The sequence below is a fragment of the Callorhinus ursinus genome, unplaced genomic scaffold (genome assembly GCF_003265705.2).
Source record: "Callorhinus ursinus isolate GAN/ISIS: 27379988/994484 unplaced genomic scaffold, GSC_fseal_2.0 scaffold10, whole genome shotgun sequence".
NCBI lineage: Eukaryota > Metazoa > Chordata > Mammalia > Carnivora > Otariidae > Callorhinus > Callorhinus ursinus.
Window position 1 is genome coordinate 65,719,142 of NW_027397072.1, and position 12,036 is coordinate 65,731,177.

The 12,036-nt window shown below is 37.7% G+C and overlaps 1 protein-coding gene across 2 annotated transcripts in view; it reads left to right on the plus strand.

Annotated features, from left to right (window-relative positions):
- Positions 1 to 12,036, plus strand: part of PPP4R3B (protein phosphatase 4 regulatory subunit 3B) — a 62,446-nt gene that overhangs the window by 7,669 nt on the left and 42,741 nt on the right. For both annotated transcript variants that reach the window (XM_025868807.2, XM_025868808.2), the window contains exon 3: positions 3,700 to 3,798. In XM_025868807.2, the coding sequence (XP_025724592.1) occupies positions 3,700 to 3,798 (99 nt within the window). The remainder of the gene's footprint in view (positions 1 to 3,699; positions 3,799 to 12,036) is intronic.

Consider the following 12,036-nt stretch of genomic DNA (forward strand, 5'->3'; position numbering starts at 1 on the left):
TGTGCCATGCACAAATGAGCAAAAAATACAATACAAAGAACACAGCTGTTGAAAATGGACATTACTACTAAAACTGAGCTTGACTTTGGGATATGTAGGAAACCCTGCCATTTGACACTTTTTATTTTGTTTTAAATATTCTTGTGCAAGCTTTGTGCTTTCTTACCTAGGAGCTTTTACTGTGATCTTTGGAATAAGCAGTTAAAAGAAGTACTTCTTATGGTTATTTTTTGACTGAGATTGTAGGTTTCCAGGGAGGGGAGGAAGAAAGGATAGGATTTGTAACCCTTTTTGAGTAGATTTCATAGAGCTGGAAGATGCCTGCTCTGATGGGCAGTTTCCTATCCTCTATTAACCAACCAGAGATAGACTTAAATGATGTTTTCACATTTGACTTATCGAAAGAATTATCTGAGACCCTTGTTAAAAATAAGGTCTTGGGGCCTTCACTCCAGGGGAGAAGGATGGGAATTTGTATATTTAACCATCACCCAAGGTCAATCCTGTTTACATTGAAAAAGGATTCTAAATATAAATCCCATTTAGTTTCTGGGGTTTTGCCTGGCTTAGGGAGAAGACTTTAAGAAGAAACAAGAAAATGATGAAGAAGGGGACTCAGTTACCTTAAGTCAGACTTCATTGCTTCCCTGGACTTTTGCTCAGAAGATAGATTGGAACCAAATTGGAAAGGGCCTTGGGTGCCTGGATAAAGTATTCTGGATTTCATCCTGTTGTACTAGTGATCTCCCAATTGGAATGCACAGTATAAAGCATTGAGATTTGAGAAGAAACCTGCTTAGATATTTTAATCAAAAGAAGAAATTGACTCTTGCTAATACTTAATAAGCAGGTGGTCAGAAGTAAAAAAAAAAAAAACAACACACAGACATGGTATTTTAAGAGTAACACTTCCATGACAAGTGTTCCCTAACTACTGTGAATTACGGTAGCCTGCATGTGCAGATTAATATTTACAGATATTTTCCAATTTAAACTAATCTGTAACCCTAACAAAATGAATGCATGCCATAAAAAGGCCTAAAAAAAAATAATGTAAATGCAAATGAACATGATAATGGTAAAACTGACGTTTATACTCCCAGTTAATCTGTCAGCCAAGTAATAATGCAGAAATAATGATAAAATAGATCTCACAAGGGCGCCTGGGCGGCTCAGTCAGTCGGGCATCTGCCTTCAGCTTGGGTCAGGATTTCAGGGTCCTGGGATCGAGCCCTGTGTTGGGCTCTCTGTTTGGCAGGGAGCCTGCTTCTCCCTCTCCCTCTCCTTCTCTCCCCTGTTTGTGTGCTCTCTCTCAAATAAATAAATATAATCTTTAAAAAAAAATAGATCTCACAAGAAGTTGCTTTTCCCCCAAAATTCAGAATTATTAAAAGGATGACATTAAATATGGATTTGTATCTACTGTCATTTGTGGGTGTACTGTGCCCTAAATATATCTTGGGTCTTAAAATGCTAACTAATAATGGTATGGAGCCATAACAGTTCAAATATTTTAAAATGTTGCTTGCTTTATCTTTATATAAGGCTTTTTATCTCATTTTAGTGTGTGTTTTATAGAGTATTGCTGTACTAATACTATATTCCTGAATATAATGTATAAGTAATTTGAAACATACAAATAGAGTATTGGAGATCACTGTTTATGAAGCTGTTTCAAGGAGAGCTCTAAGAAGTTGACTCGAGTAAAGTACATGAACCTGAGTGTTTCCTAGACCTTTAACCAGAGGAGCTCTGTCTTTATCTTTTTTTTTTTTTACATGAAAATTCTAAGTAAAATTTTGTTTGTAAAAAGTGCTGCTGGGTTGTTTTGTTTTTTTGAAAACAACATACTTTTTTTTTCTTTAAATTTTTTATTGTTATGTTAATCACTGTACATTACATCATTAGTTTTTGATGTAGTGTTCTATGATTCATTGTTTGTGTATAACACCCAGTGCTCCACGCAGAATGTGCCCTCTTTAATATCCATCACCAGGCTAACCCATCCCCCCACACCCCTTCTGCTGGGTGTTTTTAAAGATTTCAAAACCTTTTCTGTATATGGTGGGAGCCATGGAAAGTTTTTTTTATTTATTTATTTAAAGGTGAAATATATTTTCCTTTGTTACACAGCTAGAAAGTGTAGAATTTTTTTTTTAAAGATTTTTATGTATTCATTTCAGAGAGAGAGCGAGCAAGTGGGGGGAGAGGCAGAGGGAGAAGCAGGTTTCCTGCTGAGCAGGGAGCCTGATGCAGGGCTCGATCCCAGGACCCCAAGATCATGAGACGAGTCGAAGGCAAACGCCCAACCGACTGAGTCACCCAGGCGCCCCACGGAAAGTTTTTAAATGAAAAGAGTGACCTGATAAAATTTAGAATACATGGTGGCAAATTTTCCTTCCAAGGAGCACAGCCAGAGGAAAGGGAGAACACAGCTTTCCAGGTATTGTTCTTACCTGATTAAACAGCAAATAAGTATTAATCTGAGGCCTGGGTTAATTGAAGGATATTTTTCATTTACAGATTAGAGCTATCAGTATCGAAGTGTTTTCATTTTGAAGACTTTGTTAATCTGAGGCTCACTTTTAGTATTATATTTTTTAACATCAAGTCATAATATTTAGAAGTATTAGATGAACAATTATTAACTAATATATAAGGTATTTTTGTAGATTATATATTTGGTAATTAGGATATAAACTCATGTATATTTTTTTAAATGTATATTTAATGTATATTTTCTGAAAAAGTTTTAACTGTGTTAAACTTTCATTGTTATATATCCTTAAAAAATTGGCCATTTCATTTGAGTGTTGCATAATGATTTTTGTGTTTAGATGTGTCTATGTTTTAATTTAAACCTAAACTCTAGTTTTTAATAAAGGGGTTGACAACTTTTTCCTAAAAGCTTAACTGACTTCTTGGTAGGGATACAATTAAGGACATTAGTAGAAAAACACCTAAACCCTGGGGTTCTTAATTTTTCTACAAACTAAAATAGGTGCTGAAATAGGTGCTGTTGATAATACTTAGAGCTAGAGTATCTTCATTTCATCATTGTTTTGAATTCTTTCATATACTCAAGGCTTTTCCAGATTCAGGAGAGAGGCAGTAGAGGATTAAAATGTCTACATTACTGGGTGCCTGGGTGGCTCAGTCGTTAGGCGTCTGCCTTTGGCTCAGGTCATGATCCCGGGGTCCTGGGATCGAGTTCCATATCGGGCTCCCTGCTCTGCGGGAAGCCTGCTTCTCCCTCTTCCACTCCCCCTGCTTGTGTTCCTGCTCTCGTGCGCTCTCTCTCTCTCTCTCTCTCTCTCTCTCTCTCTCTCTGTCAAATAAATAAATAAAATCTTAAAAAAAAAGTCTACATTACTGCTTGGCCAAGAATGGTTGGACTACATTATCGTAGTAACATGAGCCAGAGCCTGCTACCCTGTTTTAATATTTTTTTTTGTTTTAGAAAATTCTCAGTGTCATTTTAGTACCCAAACAATTCCATTGCCAGTATATTACTAAGCTTCAAAGGATAACAAAATACAGCTACATGATGTCAGTTGAGTGTACACTAATTGCACACATCAGAGGGCATTTGTCACCACTATACTGTTTCCTCTCGTCTTGATTTGTACTTACACTTCGTAGTTATTTCTTTTCTACCTTTTCTAGTGTGATGATGTAAAAATCTTTATTTTTAAACAGGATACATTAATTGTTTGGTCGGAAGCTGAGAACTATGATCTGGCTCTAAGTTTTCAGGAAAAAGCTGGCTGCGATGAAATTTGGGAAAAAATTTGTCAGGTAAGGTTTTTTTAATAATATTTAAGTTTGCATTCTTGATATTTTTTCTTTTTACCTGAAAGATATGTATTAGAATGTGGAGAGAGAATGTGTTTTATCACTTTAGATTTTGATAGCATATATTCATAATTAATAAAAGGTCAGTAAATATGTTCTAAGTCTGAGGTTTTTCTTTAATATTTGGTCACCTGTTTGCCTGATGTTTATGAATACTGTGTGCCAGACACTAATGATCAAAAGTGCTCATGACTTCAATTTTGAAAGAACTTATAAAAGGTGGTAACTCTCAGGTAACTGGAACTTTTTTTTTTTTCAAGATTTATTTATTTTTAGAGAGAGAAAGCACACACACAGGCGGGAGGAGTAGAGGGAGAGAGACTCTCAAGCAGCCTCCACATGGAGCCCAACGTTGGACTCAATCCCACGACCCCGAGATCACGACCTAAGCTAAAACCAAGAGTCAGATGCTCAACCCACTGTGCCACCCAGGCTTCCCTGGTACTTTTTTAATAAAGTTTTTATTTTAGGGGCGCCTAGGTGACGCATTTAGTTAAGCATCTGCTTTCGGCTCAGATCATGACCCTGGGGTCTTGGGATCGAGCCCCGCTTCGGGCTACCTGCTCAGCGAGGAGCCTGCTTCTCCCTCTCCCCCCACCCCATGCTCTTTCGCACACTTGTGCGCATGTGCGCTCTCTCTCTCAAATAAGTCTTTAAAAGAGAAGTTTTTATTTTAGAAGTTCAGATTTATAGAAAATATGAGCAGAAAATACAGAGAGAGTTCCTGTGCACTTCCCTCCCTAACACCTTCTCCTCCAGTTTCTCCTGTTAATAGTTTCTTAAATTAGTAGGATACAGTGGTCATAATTGATGAGTTAATATTCATACATTATTATTACTATTCATTATTATTATTCATACATTATTATTAGCTAAAGGCTATATTTTATTCAGATTTCCTTGGTTTATTTTACGTACTTATTTTTTTAGAGAGAGAGCGAGCGTGCAATTGAGTGTAGCGGGGGCAGAGGGAGAGAGAGAGAGTCTTAAGCAGGCTCCATGCCCAGCACAGAGCCTAACTCAAGGCTTGATCTTAAAACTCTGAGGTCATGACCCTGAGATCATGACCTGAGCTGAAATCAAGAGTCAGTTGCTTTAACCACTTGAGCCACCGAATGAGCCACCAAGGCGCCCCAGAGTTCCTCAGTTTAAAACCTAGTGTCCTTTTTCTGTTCCAGGATTCCATTCAGTATACCATATTACATTTAGTAGTTATGTCTCCTTAGGCAAATATAGTCTGTGACAGCTGGTAACTGGAATTTTAAATTAATCGTAACATTTTAACTATTATTTTCTGTAAATGGAATCACTGTTTCAGCAGTTGCCTAGTGTAATATTCTGTTCTAGTGTTTTTTTACTGTTGTCATTTTCTCTTCTATCAGCTTTTCTTTATAGTGATTCTGATCACTGAAGGTTCTTGAGTTAGTTTTAATGCATCTGACCACAGTAATTTTTTTCCATAGTCCTCCCAGTAACAGTGCCACACAGTGCAAGAAAGTATGAACCTTCTCATTCTATATAAAGCTTATTTAACGGCTGGCTCTAGGTCACAAATCTGAACTGGAAGTAGATGGTTTGTTTCTTTCCACCTCATATCTTACTATGTATGTATCAGGTATTAATGGAGCATTATTAGTATACGTGATTAAATAGAAGAATTTCCATTGATGAACAGGTGAAAACACTGGTAAATATGATTTTGCTTTAATTTGTAAAATATACCTAAGAATATAATCCAAATTGTTTTGTTATTATTTTGCCTTTGTGTTTTGCGTGTCTTTAAACCTATGGGTGGTGATGATGGGAAAGTCCTAATACTTACCCTTTTTTTTTCCTTGTGTGCTCTCCACAGATTGAGATTGAATTTTATGTTTGCAAAGTTTTCTATAAAGTGAGATGTAAGACTTAAAAATGACCTCTATTGCAGATTCAGACATATGCAGTTCACAAGTATTTGCTGCTCTGTTCTTGATTCAGAATCATGCATGGGTTCATCTACAAAATGAGGGGAAAAAACTGGTCCATGAAAATAATGAAAGCATACTGAAAGATATAAAACTTTAAAAATAAAAGAGGGAAAGATTACTTTTCTATAATGTGGGTTTAAAAGCTGTTCAGAATATTAATAGTATATAAAGATTAACCTTTTTTATTATAAGTTCCTGAAAAGTGATGTTTTATTTTGTGTTCTCCCTCCTCTGATATACCAGCATGGCAACTGGCACATGTTGTGTGTGTACTCAGTACCTATTTAAAGAATGAATGAATAAGACAGAAGATAAACATCTTTCTTAGAACTAGGATGTTGGAATTCATTTCTGCTAGAACATATATTTATATGGTGGATAATATTTTCCAGTGATCAGCATATTACATTATGCCTAGTCCCTTCCCAGACATCAGCATGTACTGTTTAATATTAGTTCCTGGATATACATAGATTCTTGAAGAGTTGGTGCATTTGTCCTAGAAAGTTTTGTTGAAATTTGTTTTACTGTTTTCACTCATGCAGTTCAGGAGTTCCCACAGCCACTGTCAGGTTCACTAATTCACTAGGAAGACTCACAAAGCTCCACAAAGCTGTTAGATTCATTGTTAAAGTTTATTACAATGAAATAATACAGATTAAAATTACCAGTGGGAAAAGGCACATAGGTCAAAGTCTAGGAGGGTTCCAGGCACGAGCTTCCAGTTTTCTTTCTCAGGATACTTAAGCAGACAGCACTAATTCCAGCAGTGTTGTGTTGCAACCTGCACATAATATTGCTGACCAGAGAAGCTTACCCCAACCTTTGTGTCCAGTATTTTCATTGGGTGTTAGTCCTATAAGCAGGCTGACTGCTCTGTGGCTGACTAGTTTCCAGCACCTCCACAGGTTGAGCTGATACTGCATGGCCCAAGACCTCCACTATAAACCACCTAGTTACCCACACAAAGAATGTCTGGCATAGCCCAGGGCTCCCAGGTAAACAGAAAACACTCATATCAGACAGGATATTAAAAGTGCTTAGAGGTTACCTCTCAAGAGCTAGGCAAAAGCCAAATCTTTCTTCAGGCAAGACTAATCCTTGACTGCAAAGGCCACCCGTTGGCCCATTGCCAAGACTCTCACAGCACAGTGATTATATTTGTCTAAGCATCTATATTTAGCATAGCATTTATATGACAGAGCAAATATCAATATGAATATGCCTGATATTTGAAGGAGCCATTCTGGGGTAGGGATATATTTAAAGAAACAACTAATCTGTTTGATAAAGCCATGATTTTCTTTTTATATTTTATACTGATTACTCATTTTTCTCCTTGATCTGTTGCAGTTTGTACCTTAATGATAAACTTGTACAGAAGTGTTTAGCATAGAAGTTAACTGACAGTTAACAAAATCCATTTCTTCCTCCTGCCAGTCATTTTCTTTGAGCATTGATGTTGAGGAGGCTTTAACTCCGTTTCCCAGCATTAATGTTATATTAATATTATGACGCTTATGTACCTAAGGTAGTTGGAGCAACAATGCTAGTATTATGCCATGTTGCAGTATGGTAGTAGATGAGACCTGAAAAGTAGGAGTCTGGCACATTACTAGAATCGTTAACAGTTATTAACAATTGTTTCAGTTCATCAGGTTTATTTACAGGCCTCCATTCGACCTTGTCAAGTCCCAAGAATAGGTGATCTTGGCAAACATATGGCTTTTACCCTTCCAAGCACCTGATACAATTGAGCTAAGAGAATATCATCTCTTGCTCCGATCCTTTCTTGAGGCACTCGTGTTAATATCAGATTTCTCTTGTAGCTTTACCCATTTATTCATTCCTTTGCCCTTGGTTACTATTTCTTCCCATTTGTCAATGATCTTTACTCACATTTTTCCACCTTTGGAACGGGTGCTAGATTTGGCCACTCTGCTGGTCCAGGAAGTTTAATTTTTTACTAAACAACTGAGTACTGTACTTTTTTTTTTGAGATTTTATTAATTTTAAAGAGCAAGAGAGCATGAGCAGGATGGAGGGAAAGGGAGAAGCAGACGCCCTGCTGAGCAGGGAGCCTGCATGGGGCTCGATCCCAGGACCCTGAGATCATGACCTGAGCCGAAGGTATATGCTTAACCAACTGAGCCACCCAGGTGCCCCGTGTACTGTACTTTTTAAATCTGTGCATGTTGCTGAATATAGATTTAGTTTTTTGCTCCTCACAACTGCCTGGTATTCCACAGAACCATACGTTGTCTTACTTTCCATTTCTGAGAAGCCCTTGCTGGCCTTTGAAAAAACAACTTTAATTTCAACAAAAATCATATTACTCAGTCACTTCTTAACTCCTTATAATGAGATAGTAAAACTCTGAAAAGTGTAACAGTTCAGAGAACAATAAATTTCTTAAGGAGAATGGTGAATAATAGTGAATAATTTTTTATCTTAGATAAAGATTTATTACTTAGTCATTAGAGTCCTTCACTTTCTCAACATTATACCATATTTTGAATTGTCCCTTTGGCAGGGCAAGGCACCACTGTAAGATTTAGAACAGGGGAGATGTATGCCTGTGTATTGCAAATGGGTGAAAGGCAGCCGTGACGGGGAAGGAGGGAGAAGATCAGGCATGGCATGTGGGAAAGCCCCAGAAGGCCACACTAAGGTGCAACCAGTCATGCGGCTCTACCTACGTCTCTCTGAACTGTTTCCCCTCTCTGAACTGTTTCCCTAGAGTCTAGGATATAATTCTGCTGATATCCACCTTGGCCATCATTAGTGCTTAATGCACCAAAGATGTGGGGTCCCTGTTCAAGGTCCCTTATAAATTTTTTGGCTTCAGTCCAATTCTTTTATGTGTGGAAGAGGAAGAAGTTATAAAAAGAGCTAAGATAATTTCTGTATATATAGCTTTTAGAAAGCATAAAGTCAAAAGTACGTTTGGAAGCATTAACCTCAGAAAATGGGAAGGTAGAGACATTTTCTTTGAAAGAGATGATGGAAATGAGTGAAAGTAAGTTGTGAGATGGAGAAGGGTGTTGGATATTGGAATATGTTGAATACCAGTGGTCTCTTTTTTCAAAGGAAAGATTTTCCTGAAATTTAAAGGGGAAAGTAATAGTGTTTGACAAACGGGAAAAAGTTAAAGCAACAGCTGTAAAGGAAGTAAGCTAGAAGTGTGGAAAAGAAATTTTTGTTGAGAACTCTACTGATAGTGTAAATTTTTTGTGAACACACTCAGCACAATTAGTTAACGGACTCGTGCCACTGTTGGTTCTGACTCATGCCACAGAAGGGAGAATGTTAAGGTCAAATTGTGTTATAGTAACAAAATCCTAAAATCTCAGTGGCTTATCACAACAAAAGTTTGTTTTTCCTTAATGCTATTTGACCAATGAGGGACAGAGTTGGACAGGAAGCGGCTGTGGTTATCAGATCCACTCAGGGACCCAGGTTGAAATAGAGAATTCATTTTAATACTTCCAAGATCATTGCAGTGTGAAAATGAAAGGTAGCAAATCAGAGCCTTGGCTTTTAAAAGTTCTTCCAGAAGTTACACATGGCACTTTTGCTCACGTTTCTTTGGCCAGAACAAATCACACAGCTACATATGACTTCATGGAAACAAAGAACTTGTGCCACAAAAGGGAAAGAACCAGAAATACTTGATGAACAGCATTATTGACATCCAGACAGTCACTTGGGTTTATGTGGGATCGACAGATCATATCAGTGAGTGTTAGATTTAGGAGAGAGTCCAGGAAGCTTGTAAGGGTGGTACTGGATAACACAGAAGTAAACATACTATAACCTAGTAAATGCTTCTGTAGCTGTGCTTTTATTCTGAGACATACATAAACTATATTCATTTGAAGTGTAAGTTAAAGAATTTACTTTTAAGTAATCTCTACACCCAACCTGGGGCTCGAGTTCACAACCCCAAGATCAAGAGTTGCACACTCCATAGACTGAGCCAGCCAGGCACCCCTCCTGTGATTTCTTCTTCTTTCTTTATAATCTATGATTCTTCTTCGTCTTCCTTCCCCACTTCATACTCTATTTCTGTTTCTCTGGTTACTGTCAGAGTCTTCTGGCTTTAAGTGTTACCCTAATACCAGATTTCTATCTTCTGTCCTACTCTTTTTCCTGAGTAGGAAAGTAGCAACAGATTTAGTTGCCAGCTGGGTATTCAAACACCTTAAACTTAATAGAACTGAACTTTTACTAACCATTCCTCTCCCACACTCTTAGTTTTTATTAAAGGAGCCATAATCTTCCTAATGACAGATTTAAAACTATAGGGTCATTTGTGGTTCCTCCTCTCTTTTGTACCTGTCCCTATCTGTCCCACCATCACTATCCAAATTCAGTTGTTCATGTGGACTGTGGAATAACACCCTAATTTATCTATATTCTCAAATTTATCCCATACAACTGATGCCAGGTTGACTTTCTAAAGGACAGTGCTGCACATTCACTTCCCTGAACAATAACTCAAGTGTTCTAGCTTGACTTTCCATAATCTGGCTTTAGTCCACATTTCCGATTATGTTGCCATTAGCTGTATGCGTGTCACACATTTCCACTCTCTGCCTCTACTATTCCCTTTGCACTTTGCATGCCTTTATCCCCATCTGAATCTTACCCATCTTTGAAAGTCCAAAGGCGTCTTTGAAGATCTCAAATGCCACTGTTTTTATGATTTCTTCCTTAAAGTCTCTCCTCACCGCCCCCTGTACTCCCAAGAGCTGGAAGGAATTTCCCTTCGTCTGAATTTCCATAGTATTTTATCTGAACTGCTCTTAACGACCTTGTTACTCACCCTCTTATATTTATGTGTCAGTCTCCCTAAACCCAGCTACTCTGTTGAGGACTCAGAAGTAAAAGTACTCTAGGAGAAAAATTATCTTATGTGCACCAGTGTATCTGTCTACTTTCTCTAAGCTCTTAAGTCTTTTTTCTTGTTGTTTTGGTGGATTTGGAAATTTCTGGAGCTTTTTCATCTTAGGATATTTGGATATTTTGAAGTGAAAAGAGGATAATTGCACTCTTGTGTTAGGAATTAGAAAAAATTTATAAAGAATAAAGTTTTTATGTTAGTCATTATAGAAATCATAGAAAACTTGTTAAAAGGTAGCCATGCTTTTCTTGAGCTGTCAACATGAATCATAAAGCAGTTTTTTATTTATTATGTTTTCTAGATGTTATAACTTGGAGGCTTTATCACAGACGTTAAATGAATGCTAGTTTTTAAAAGAATATTCTTTGTTTTTTTCTTATCTTTTTAAAGATTTTATTTATTTGAGAAAGAGAGCACAAGAGCGGGATGTGAGGGGCAGAGGGAGCCTGATGCAGGGCTCAGTCCTGGAACTCCAGGATCATGACCTGAGCCGAAGGCAGACACTTAACCGACAGAGCAACCCAGGCGCCCCAAGAATATTTTGTTTTTTAGAGCAATTTTAGGCTCATAGCAAAAGCAACTATTTGTCCAAAAGTGAATTTCAAAAGTAATTTGAGGAAATCTCACTCTTGAATATACAAAGAGTTGGGTTTTAGTTTGGTTTAAACTTAGTAGCGTTTGGGGTGCCTGGGTGGCTAGTTGGTTAAGCATCTGACTCTTGATTTCAGCTCAGGTCATGATCTCAGGTTTGTGAGATCCAGCCCTGCATCAGGCTCCAGGCTGGGCGTGGAGCCTGCTTAAGATATTCTGTCTCTCTTTCCCCGCCTTCTCTAAAATATATGTATATACACACACACACACATATAATATAAATATGGCCATAAATATGGCCATGATATATATATTATACATATATAAAAGTAATAAACAGTAGTGTTTTTGTCAGGCCAATGTGATGGTGCATTAAAAGTCATACATAGAGGGGCGCCTGGGTGGCTCAGTTGGTTAAGCGACTGCCTTCAGCTCAGGTCATGATCTCAGGGTTCTGGGATCGAGCCCCCGCATCGGGCTCCCTGCTCAGTGGGAAGCCTGCTTCTCCCTCTGACCCTCCCCCTGCTTGTGTTCCCTCTCTCTCTCTCTCTCTCTCTCTCTCTCTCTGTCAATTAAATAAATAAATAAAATCTTTAAGAAAAAAAAGAGTCATACATAGTAATTCGGGGGACCCACAGAAGAGTTAACCTGCAAAATTCAAAATTAGTTGGAATAGTGAAGTTACTAAACAGCTGCACATGGTTATTACATAACATC